Source organism: Benincasa hispida, chromosome 10 (assembly GCF_009727055.1).
Source record: "Benincasa hispida cultivar B227 chromosome 10, ASM972705v1, whole genome shotgun sequence".
NCBI classification, from domain to species: domain Eukaryota; kingdom Viridiplantae; phylum Streptophyta; class Magnoliopsida; order Cucurbitales; family Cucurbitaceae; genus Benincasa; species Benincasa hispida.
This window is the reverse complement of record NC_052358.1, coordinates 5,791,454-5,803,846: the sequence shown is the minus strand read 5'-3', so window position 1 is coordinate 5,803,846 and position 12,393 is coordinate 5,791,454. Positions and strand designations below refer to the sequence as shown.

General features: G+C 33.5%; 1 protein-coding gene across 2 annotated transcripts; it reads right to left on the bottom strand.

Annotated features, from left to right (window-relative positions):
- Positions 1–4,231: 4,231 nt before the first annotated feature.
- On the bottom strand, positions 4,232–6,366 carry LOC120087580. Of its 2 annotated transcripts, none has more exons than XM_039044396.1 (3): positions 6,177–6,364; positions 5,098–5,741; positions 4,232–4,814 (listed from the first exon to the last, which is right to left on the bottom strand). In XM_039044396.1, exons 2-3 carry the CDS (start codon positions 5,705–5,707, stop codon positions 4,663–4,665), a joined length of 762 nt encoding a protein of 253 aa, XP_038900324.1. In that variant the 5' UTR covers positions 5,708–5,741; positions 6,177–6,364; the 3' UTR covers positions 4,232–4,662. The 2 variants fall into 2 exon arrangements, with proteins under 2 accessions (XP_038900324.1, XP_038900325.1); XM_039044397.1 differs by having other exon boundaries at positions 4,647–4,786; positions 6,177–6,366.
- Positions 6,367–12,393: the final 6,027 nt, after the last annotated feature.

Sequence of the window (12,393 nt, the reverse complement as noted above, 5' to 3'; positions counted from 1 at the left end):
GAATTATAAATCTGTTACATTTTATTGTTACTGCTATTGTTATCATTACTGCTTGATTCTAACGATAACGACGAAAGATAATAGTAAATGTGGCAAATTCATAATTTTCATACTTAATAACATCTGTAACTAACATGAACGGTAAAGGTATTGGGTTCTACGTAATTTCAATCACAATCAGATTGAACACCGTTTATTTCTTAATTAGATTACACGATTTGATTATAAATTTCAAAATGGGTCCCACATTTATTATGAAAATCAAGTAAACAACAACAAAAATAATTAATTGGGATTCACGTTTTACAATTCTATGGATGAATTACCGTTCAAGTACAGGAAATGGGACCTAGGTTTTTTCCTTTGAAATATTTGTTGGGAAAACGTTTTTCCCATACATCATCAATGCTGGCAGTTGGTAGCTTTTAATCCATCGTAATGAGTGGGGTTTTAGTTTTTACTAAACCCTCCCCCACTTTTGCTTCTATCTTTATTTATTATTCATTATTTTTTCATTTTTTTTCCTTCGACTTCTTTTTATCTCTTTTTTAATTATTATTTTTCTCTTCCTCTATTTTTTTAAATTTATTTTTTCAAAATTTTAATCATTTTTCTTGTTTGTCTATTGATATATTTTTTTACATGTTTTTCTTGTTATTTTTTTCATAACGTATATTTATTTCTTTCCCCCATTTTCTTATTTCCTTCCATTTTTATCATTTTTTTCTTCTGGTTCTTTCTTTTCTTCTATGAATGAAAATTACATTGAATTATTTTGTTTAAGATTATTCTAGAATATTCACTTAATAATAATAAATTAATTAACAACTAATATTTAAAATTACTAAATTAATTATTGAAAGTTAAATTTGATTTATTTTAATACTTTATATTTGCAAAATTTGTTGAAAATAGTCCTATGAACCAAACACATCAAATTTATTTCTAGAAAAAAAATTGATAACATTCTTATATAAAACCAAAGACAAAAAATATTTATTTTCACTAAAATTAGACAACTATACACAACCAAACACGATTCTTTTTTTATTTTCCATGCATCATGAATTCCAATGTACTATAAAACTTTTTGAATGATGTATATATATATAGGGTAATTGACAGAAATGACATTTTTCAAGTTTTCATTTGATTTTTGGACCCTTTTTAAAAAATAAGTTTTTTTGACCCCCACAATTTTGAAAATAATGAAAATTACCCTAATACCCTTTACATTTCAAAACTCACTCAAACCCTCCAAACCCTCACTTTTCTTTTCCATTTTCACTCTTCTCCATTTCAAAAGCTCAATCTCACTCCATTTCACTCTTCCCATTCCACATTTCCTTGTCATTCTCCTTTTCATTAAAGATCATTTAGATTTTTCAACTAAGGTATGGATTTTCATTTTGTTTCACTCAATGTGTTAGTTTATGTTAGGTGTTCTTGTGTGAATATTTGAAATCTTGTTAGATCTATGTTGAATGCTATTTTTTTTTTCTAAAAACATCATGTTCGGCATTTTTTGAATAAGTTTCAGCCTAAAATGCGTTTCTGGAAATCGTTCTTATCCGATCGGGCTTCATAACATTGTGACCGGGTATGTGATTGGGCGGGGTTTGAGGTTGTTTGAGGATAGATTTGGGGAAGAGGGATTGTGCCCGGTGGTAGACTGGCTAGGCTGTAAGTTATTTCGACCGGGTATGGGCAGGAAAGATAGGAAAGGACGAGGGGGAAGGAGGAAAAACCCGGTAGGAGTAGGTGGTGCTCGGTCTCGGCCTAGCCGAGTATTGGACTGGGTATGAGGAGGGCACCGGGTAGAGAGTGGGCGTGTAGAGAGGGGGCGGGTATGGGACTAAACGATCGCTTAGCTATGATCAATAGGAACGGGAGGGCACAGGTTAGAGAGGGGGCGCATAGAGAAGGGGCGGGTATGGGACTAAACGATCGCTTAGTAGTACTAAACGATCGCTTAGTAGTACTAAACGGGATTCGCTTAGTAGTACTAAACGATCGATTAGTAGTACTAAAACGATCGCTTAGCTATGATTGATGGGAACGGAAGGGCACCGAGTAGAGAAAGGGCGCACAGAGAGGGGGCGGGTATGGGACTAAACGATCATTTAGTAGTGGGTGGTTGAAATTGAAAGTGGGCATTTAATAAGGGACTGAACTGGATTGCACCTTGAGAAAACCGGTCGGTTAGCTCCATCGTTTAGAAAATCCAATGTACTATTTAGTTCCCACGCCACGATCGCTTAGGTCTACATCTAAACGATCGCTCAGTTCTATCGCGTAGCACTTCATCGCATCGCTTAGTGCGTGTTGTAGCTAAGTGATCGTGTAGTGTCATCGTTTAGAAAATCCAACGTATCATTTAGTTCCACGCTAACGATCGCTTAGGTGTTACATCTAAACGATCGCTCAGTTCTATCGCGTAGCACTTCATCGTATCACTTAGCGCGATCGTGTAGTGCCATCGTTTAGAAAATCCAACGTATCGTTTAGTTCCCATCGATCATGGCTAAGCGATCGTTTAGTTACTAGGCGATGGTACTAAGCGATCGTTAGTCCCATACCTGCCCCTTTTCTCGCGCCCCCTCTCTATCCGGTGCCCTTCTGTTCCCATCGATCATTAGCTAAGCGATCGTTTAGTCCCATATCCGCCCCCTCTCAGCGCGCCCCCTCTCTACCCGGTGCCCTCCGTTCCCATCGATCACAGCTAAGCGATCGTTTAGTACTACTAAGCGATTGTTTTAGTCCCATACCCACCCCCTCTCTACCCAGTACCCTCCCGTTCCATCGATCATAGCTAAGAGATCGTTTAGTACTACTAAGAGATCATTAGTCCCATAACCCGCCCCCCTCTCTATCGGGTGCCCTCCCGTTTCTATCGATCATAGCTAAGCGATCGTTTAGTTCCCATATTCGCCCCCCTCTATCCGGTGCCCTCCCATTCCCATCGATCATAGCTAAGCGAATTGTTTAGTCTAATACCCGCCCCCTCTCTACCCGATGCCCTCCTCGTTCCCATCGATTATAGCTAAGCCGATTGTTTAGTACTAGGCGATGGTACTAAGCGATCGTTTAGTCCCAATACCCGCCTCCTATCTGCACGCCCCTCTCTACCCGGTGCCCTCTCCATACCCAGTCCCAATAATCGCTCAGCTTCGGTGAATATTCGTCTAACTTTTCTTCACATTGCTATACGATCGTCTAACTATTTTTCATGTTTTTTTTATATAAAATATCATTATGGAAATAATTTGGTGTAGATAACTTTTTGTGGGGTTGTAAACAAATTAAATTTGGTGGAGGAATTTTTAGGGGTGAAATGTGAAAAATAATTTTTTGTCAATTATTTTTGGATAAAATAATTTTTTGTGAATAAATCTTTGAGGTGAAGAATTTTTTTTGAATTAATTTAGTAGGTTGGTTGTTGAAATTGAAAGTGAGAATTTAGTAAGGGGTATAAGAATAATTGTACAACAAATCTTTTCCATGTTTACATCATTTTCATCATCAAGGGGGTCAAAAAAACTTGTTTTTCAAAAGTAGGTCAAAAATACAAAATCATACTCTAAATAGGTCATTTTTGTCAATATATAAATATAAAACTCGTTAACATTTTTTTTTTTATCATTTATTAAAAAATAAGTATTAAGGAAGAAGATGGAATGAGGGAGAAAGAGGTGGGTGGTGGTGGAGGAAGGAGAGAGATAATGTTTTAAACTTATTTTTCTAAAGTAAAATGCCATGTCATTATTTAAAAATTTAAAACTAAAAAAGGTACATTTTAAAAACTAAGAGACCAAACCTATGGAGATTAAAAAAATAACTTTTTCGAAAACAAAATATCACTCATCGTAACGTCCATACGTAGACATTTGATCTTCTAAAAAAAAGATGTGCACATATCCAAATATTTACATTCTAATGGCTTAATGATGAATTAAAGAGTGATACTAAAATGATTAAAATTACTTTTGCCCTTTTTAAAATTATTCAAAAATGCTTTAAATCATTTAAAATCAATTTTAATTGTATAAAAAAATGTTTAAATGTGTAAAATTAAACATTGAATTGATTTTGAGTGATTAAACGTATGCTTCATAGTGATTCTAGATATAACAAAGGTAATTTTAACAATTTCAAAATCATTCCGTATCAACTATCTCTACCACCAACAAGAGAGAAGGCAGCAATGAAAAGGAGAAAATTCACATTATAGTTGGGAAACAAATAGAGTACTTACTACTGTTACATATGTAAAAAAAACCACATGGATCCCTTAAAAAATGTTGATAGTGACAAATATTAACATATTCACACATATGGAGCAGCATGGTGTGATAATATTCAAACAAGATAGTACCATGATTCTCAATTTTCATTTCACTAAGAGATTCTTACTTAGGTAGCAAGGAATTCACAGAAGCCTTTGCCAATAGTCCATACACAAGGATTCCTATGGTAGCATACATGTTAGCCCTAGCAGTTACCAGAAATTTGAAACTCACCAATGTACATGTATGTACTACACAATAAGCCAATGGGATTATATATATATATATATATATATATACAGGAGATGGATGCTTGGGTAAAACACCGCGATGAAGAGAAATGGCTCATAGTCGTACGGTACCTACTGAGTACCCATCACATTTTGGGATGCTTTTGTTCAGCTCTTTGCCAGTTCCAACTAAACCATTTCACATTGCTAAGCCATCCAAACTGAATTGCAGGTTGGTAAGGGAAAGTCTGAAGCTGAATAAGTTGCCTTCTGTAAGGAATTAGCAAATTCTTCAGACCTGTCACATTTATCACATAATAAAGAACTGTTCCAAAGAGCAAATAGCCCAGAGCACCCCCCCCCCCAAAAAAAAAAAAAAAAAAATCAAAGGAAACACACTTAAGTATAACTTCTACATGCTTAAAACACTTTTATCACACTTAAAACCATTTCTAAGAACTTAGAAAGTCATTCCAAATAAGCTCTAAGCCTGATCCCTTAGCCTTCTAGTGTGTGGAAATGTGGAATAGAAGAACGTAGACAGTCTCAAAAGACAAAACCAAACAGATGTTCTGGCATACCTGTGACACACATGGTTCGATAAACAGTAGCAACATGAGCATCTCCTTTAGTGACCATATTAGGCCTTTCTAAGCACTCGAGAAATGCCAAATCAGCCTTTAACAACTCTGCTTGATTATGAGTATCGTAACCAATATCGTGGCAATAACAACAAAAATCCAACCAATCGATTGGTCGTTTATCCCAAACAAGAGAACCATTGTCTTTCCCGCTAGACCAATTCGGACCACAGTAATGTCCATAACGTGGAAACAGCTGAGAAAGAAAAGCTCTTACACCCGTATGCCATGGAACTTTACACACATATGGTTTGAACCGTAAAGGGGTTTCTCCACCACGGTTCTCAATTGCTCTCCCACGTTTCACTTGCCTTTTCAAGTTCCGATTAATAGTTGTTTTTGTTAGAATGATATCCTCCCGAGCATTGGCATTGGCATTAGTTTCCCAAGGAAGAAGTGAAAGTAGGGAAAATCCCCATATCCTGATATCGAAACAAGTATGTTGATGGCCTTGCTCCACAACGGCGCTAGAAGGTTTAAGAATTGGACCCAAATCATTGCTTCTTTGGGCCCTAAACCAGGACATATTACGAAGAAATTCCAAGTTCATTGATAAAATCTCAAGAACTCATGGCCAAATGAACCTGGCAAGCATTTGAACATCATTACCAACTTCAAATAATCAGCATACAAGTTTTTATCCTTTTAGACGCAAACCCTTTAATATTATTGCATTAAAAACAAAATCTGAGTCTATATCGTCATCACCAGCTTCAAAAGCCGAACAGACATCACAAGAAACAACAACAGTGTAAACATTTAAGAAGCAAACTATCGCAAGGCAGAACAAGTGTTCATGATGATCGTAATGTCTCAAAATCAAGAAATTAAGAAATGAGGTAGTAGCTCTGAAGTAAAATTGGTGAAAATTCAGTCCAGTATGTTTCGGGCGACAAAAAGTATCAAGAAAACTTGCTTTCAATTCACTTTCCTGTGCTTTTCTCGACATCCAAACGGATAAATTCCTATTGACAAAAAAGAAAAACGAAATTAATGAACAGAGAAGAAGAATTACATACAAAGATTCCGGGGAAGATACTTGAGGGAATCCGTCAACTGGGAAAGTAGATATAAAATATTTGCTTCCAATTAGAAGGCAGAGGATAACGGAGAGAAAATTCTGGGAAGAAAATTTTCCCGAGAAAATTCGGATCCATGTAGATTGAAAATTAGTGGTTCCTTCACAGATTATCCCAATCCGCAAGCCCTACCGACCACATGCATTAATCCAGAGCTCGAAGTCACTGGGATGCATCTGGTGGACCCCATAAGCAGCTGCTGTCGGTTTATTTTTCCTTTTTCTTTTTACCCTTTTACTTTCGATCTTAAAACCCTTGAATTTATATAAATGCTAAAGTTGTGTCAAATTTGATCTTCAAACTTATATGATTATATAAATTGTAACATCTATAAGTTTGATGGTTCAATTTTTACCATTTATTGATCCATTTTTCACAATTATAATAAGTTTGAAAGTCCAATTTAACATTGTCAATTTATACCGTTGAAACTTTAAAGGTGCAATTGTCACTATTACCAAATTTTAGGGTTGGTTTTTGTAATTTTTTAATACAATAAATGGAGATATGTGAAACACATTCATTAGATAGAATAGTTAAATTAAATTTGATTTGTATCATTTTAAACCCTAAATTTTTAGGAGTGTATTAATTTAATTATGCTTTGTGTGGATAAGCATTATGTGAGACTTATAATTTTATTAATTAAACACTTAAGAGAAGTTTGAGGCAAGAACTATCATAAGATTATAATAATCACTTCTTGTCATAGTATATACTATTTTAAAACCCTAAATTAGCTACATTAAATACTATTTCAAAATCCTAATTTGTTACGGTATTTACTATTTGCTACATTTTATACTATTTTACAGTAATATTTTTTTAATCTTTACTATATTGTTTACTATTTCATTCTCAAATCAAAATAATTTACACCTCAAACACATACTATTATAATCCAAACTAAAATAATCTACACCCCAAACACAAACTATTGTAACCTAACTATAATAAACGTGGACTGTAATAACAAACTCATTGTCCCAAATGCCTATTTAAGCTTTCATAAGTGAATCAATGAGGCTCTCAATTAAGATTTTCTTCAAAAAATTTCCATGCATCAATTCTAATTGTCTCCAACATTTGAAGAAGTCTATACATATATAAGAATGGAATGAATGAACGACATTTTACTTGGTCATTCGATATCAATGCCTTTTGCACAAGGTTTCAACATGTCTCTTTTGCCTATATTTATCGTAGGTTTAATTTTGCTTGACTTGTCATGGATCAGATAAAACAATTTATTTGTGGTTGTCTAACTTTCTTGAGTAGTTGTTAATTGCTTGTATCTTTGTTTAATTTGAAACAATTATATGTATTCCACTATATTTTTTTTTAACTAGTCTAAAAGAGGATATTAATTATATAGTTAGGACCCATTGCTTACGGGTGTTAATTGAAATTTTTCCCCTTTTTAACTTTAAAATTATAGAAACTAAGAATCAATTTTGTAATTTAATCAAATTGAATTTAGTTAATGTGTTTCGTATGAAGTCTAACTAATGTCTTTTAAAGTTGTTTTTAAATTTTATGATTCAAATTGTAAAAATTCTAAAAATAATATTTGGATGATTCTAGATTTTGAATTTAAAATTTTAAGATGTAAAATTATATTAAAAAAATAGAAATATTAATGAATAAAACATATAATATTATAAACTCAATTAATTTTTAAAGTCAAAATATGTGTTATGTAGTTTTTTTTTTTTAACCTTTTGTTACATGGTGTATTATAATGACACGATATACACAATTATAATTATACCGAAAAAAGAACATAAAAATATTTATAGTATGTATTAGCAACTAAGGGGTATGTGATTCAAGTTTCCTCTGAATTGATTGGAATTTATAGAGCAGAAGCATATGAACACACTCATGTCTTAGTTTTTCGTTTTACAAAACTTAAGAAAACAGAGGACGGAAACAGGGATAAACTAACAACTATCAAGCATGTTTTTTTTTACTAAATGTACATAAAAGAAAAAGGGAAATGGAAACTAACCCTTGAAGAACTAATTCTTCACGTTTCCACTTCGCAACAAGATCATGAATCTCTCCTATTCACAACAACACAAAATCTCCTCACGAACAGAACAACCACAAACACAACAGCCTCCTCTTGGTCACCATCACAATGGAAATCGTGTTATTCTCAAGGTGAGAATCACAAGGAGTTGTGGGCTTCTGGTTTTAATTTTGGTGAAGAGAGATGGGTGATTGAGAGAGTTTTTTTTTGCAGAGGGAATAAACATAGAGGAAAAAGATCAAGATTATTTTTGGAGAGAATACTTCTTTGTAAAATCATGTATGAAAAAAAAATGAGAAAAAAATGAGGGTATAACTCTCCACCTAGTAAAAAAATAACTCCTTAAAGTTATTAATTTGAGTTTCAAAATTCAAATTTAATTTAATTATATTAACCAATTAATATAATTAAACCATATATTATATCTCATATAATATATAATCTATAATTTATCATATCACATATAATATAACCTATAAATTAAATTCTCTCATATAACCTATAGCTTTAATATGAATCAAATTCATATTAATTTTAACCTATAGTTTTTATATAAATCATATTCATATAAATAATATTTGAGTCATATTCAAATATATATTTTTCTCATTAAACTTTATATTATTGGGATGCATGTCCTAAAACTTGCAGTTCGTAAAATTAAACATATTCTATTTACAATAAAGATATTATTGAGATTTATTCAATAAAACTGTTATTGAATATGTAAATTGCACTTGTAAAAATTAAATCCAATAAACTAACGAACCCCTGGCTATAGCATAAATACTTGAATTTTATGTGGAGACATAAAAGAGGATAAGTTTGGATATATAAGGATAGGATTGGATACCTTATCCTGGGAACATTATGGATGCAACTCGCTTTGTATTTGATACAAACGATGTGATCCCAAAATCGTTAGACATGGGAGTGGAGGCATCCTATGCAAAAGATGTTTGCATAAGACCAGAACATTAAATAGTCACTTTTTATTTATAATGTCGTTTACTATTAAAACTGACTATTTCAATATGACAACTTCTGTTTATTCGGGATTATCCTTTAATCTGCATGGGTAAGAGTGATTCAACAGCGCCGCTCAATAAACCTCCCATTTTAGGGGTAAGACCGGGTAGATAGCTGGGGACATAGTCTTGCAAGACGAAATTTCCTCCTACCCATTTTAGGGTTAGCAGATAGGTTGTTCCCTTTAAGTACTAACTCCTGGTCTTGAATAAAGGGCCTCGCCCTCTCTATGGCTGAGAGAGACTCAGTTTATTGGTAGGACCATAAACCAATTGTTCATTAGAGGATCAGTGGAGACTTAAGTAGCAAGATGTATTACAGGGGTAAAACGATAATTTTAACCCAACTATTAATACGAACGACCTGTGAAGGATTGATTTACTGATCATGGTTAAATCGAGTGGACAAAAAATATACTACAGTGAGGAAAGTGTAGCTACGGGCTTTAGTGGAGTGACCCGATAGTTAATGAATGTTGATTAATTCAGTTTAAAGGGTTTAGCCAATTGATCTCGGATCGTTGGAGCTCATGATCTGTAAGTCCATTAGGCCCCCCTACTAGCTCACAAATGGATTAAACCTTAGAATAACGTGATGGATAAATTTGAAACGTTCAAATTCGAATTAAGGGAATTATTAATTATATGTGATATAATTAAATGTTTAATTATCGAATTAAATGAAATTGAAGAATTGGATAATATTTAAATATAATTTATATAAATAAGGATCCATGTTTTGGAACAAGTATGTTATATTAATTTAATATTTGATATTAAATTAAATTAATTAATTATTAATAATTAAAATTTATTTTTGAATTTTATTTCATATTAATTGTTGAATTAAGATTTAAAAGATTAAAATTTGAATTTTTATTTGAAAAGTTCAAATAAATTAAAAATGGAAGGAAGTGGGTTAACCCACTTCGTCTACTTCACCATTCCATTTCCAATTACCTTAAGAAGTTAAGGTCTTGTGTCAATTTCTTGTGAAATTGAGCTGCATGCTGTGGTTAAAATAAAAGAGGTTACTTTGCTCAGAAAGAAGAGGAGATGCGATTTGAAATTTTGCCTTTTTTTGAGTAAAGAAAAGTTCTTTAACTCTTGGACTTCAAACCTGAAAAACTCTTCAAAATTCCCAAAATTCAGTCTCATTTTGGATCCCAAAATCAATCTAAGGTCCTAGAGAATAATAGAGAAGATCAAGTGGTAGTCTGGAAGCCATTGGAGAGGAATTCAGGTTGGAATTGAAGAAATTTGAAGAGATCTTCAAAGGTACATTTCTAAAACCTTATTTCTTTAATACGAACATGCTTGCTTGATTGCTAAAATTAATGAAATTAAAGTGCTTCAGATCTTAATTGCTTCCGCTTGTTGATTTTCAACACCAACAAATGGTATCAGAGCATGATTTAAGCACACAATTCATGTTACTTTTAGCTTGGTAGGTGTTTTCCATAAGTTGTATGAAAGTGGGTGATGATATGGATAATTTCAGTTTTGACATTAGATTTCTCTTCAATTCTATGATAATTGTTGTAATTGGCTCTTTATTTATGAGCCTTAATATGTGATTAAGAGTCTATAAATTTGTTGAAGTCAATAGAGTTGCAATTAGGTTATAATTGAAGGAAGCAAGTTCAACAGCAGAATTGCAGATCTTAAGCTTTTGTCTCCCAGCATGGAGCATTGCAACGTTGTTCATTAGACAATCATCTCGTGAAGCTCTAGTCGTCCCGTGAAGCTCTAGCCATCCCATGAGCTCCAACCATTTCGTGAAGTTGCGCTTCAACTGTCCCATGAAGCTTCAGTTGTCTCGTGAAGCTTCAACTGTCTCATGAAGTTCCAGCCATTTCGTGAAGTTGCGCTTCAACCATCCCGTGAAGCTTCAACCGTCTCGTGAAGCTCCAACCATCTCGTGAAGTTCTAGTTGTCTTGTGAAGTTGCACTTCAGCCATCTCGTGAAGCTCCGACTTTCTCATGACCCATCAGTTTGCGTGCGGCCAGCTGCTCCCGTTCCGATTGCCCACTCGCTGAAGTTGTTAGTCGGTTCAGATGGTTTGGAACGGTTCGGTTCGATTGGTCTGACTAGTTTTGATTGATTTTGACCGATTTTTGGAGTTTTTGGAGCCGATTCAAGGGGTTTTCAAGTGGTTCGAGTAAGTTTGAAGTGTCCAGTGGTGGTTCAAGACTTTTTAATTATTATTGTAATTTGATTGTTTGCTTGCTTAGGATGCCAAAATTGGTCCATATCAGTGTTTGTCTAATTATTTATGCATTATGAATATATGTTATAATTAAATACATATTGTATGTACATTTTCTATGCCATGTAGATTTAAAATCCCACCATCGGAAGCATAAATGGTCATAATATATAGTATGCATGTGTTAGGGTTTTATGCTTTAATATAAAATGTTATATTAAATTGTGAAATGCTTGATGAATGTTATGTATTGAAAGCATGTCTATATTTTATAAAGTGTATAAAATGAAGTAGACATTTATAATCCATAACAAAGATAAGATGCATGCTCACCTAGGGTTAACAAATAACAACTTATTTTAAGTAGTTAAAATAGGTCGTTATCTTGTAAAACTATGGTTACAAAGTCACCCGAACTATAATCCTATCTAAGGTTGGAGGTACTTAAGTTGACTGTTCAAGGAACACTTATTACCTGAGGATTTTAGCCGGTTCTTGAGCTTGTTAACCTGATTTTATGAGCATGCGTGAGTGATGTGAGGTAATAAAATGGTTTATCACTTAGACATCGTAGGTTAAATCCAAATATAAATGTTATATTTGGATAAACACCTAGACTCAGGTTGTTTATTAGCCAGAATATACCTAAGTAAATATTTATCCAAAACAAATAGAACACTTCAGTGGGAGATTAATAATATATACGATATATTATTCTTAGCTCTTACGTCCCTAAGAGTTCATACTGTGAGATCCATGTTCGGCTTCGTGTATCTTTTATCGCGACTGCTCTATTCGAAAAGTGTTTGCATGGGTCAATAGTAAGATGAATAGGGGAAATAATTCATAATAAGTGAGTGAAGGATGTGTGACAACTATCCTGT

Excerpts from the sequence above, each read along its gene's own strand:
- LOC120087580 (XM_039044396.1), bottom strand. The coding sequence starts at position 5,707 with ATGAACTTGGAATTTCTTCGTAATATGTCCTGGTTTAGGGCCCAAAGA. Across the intron at positions 4,815-5,097 it reads TCGAACCATGTGTGTCACAG|GTCTGAAGAATTTGCTAATT; the intron begins GTATGCCAGAAC and ends TAAATGTGACAG.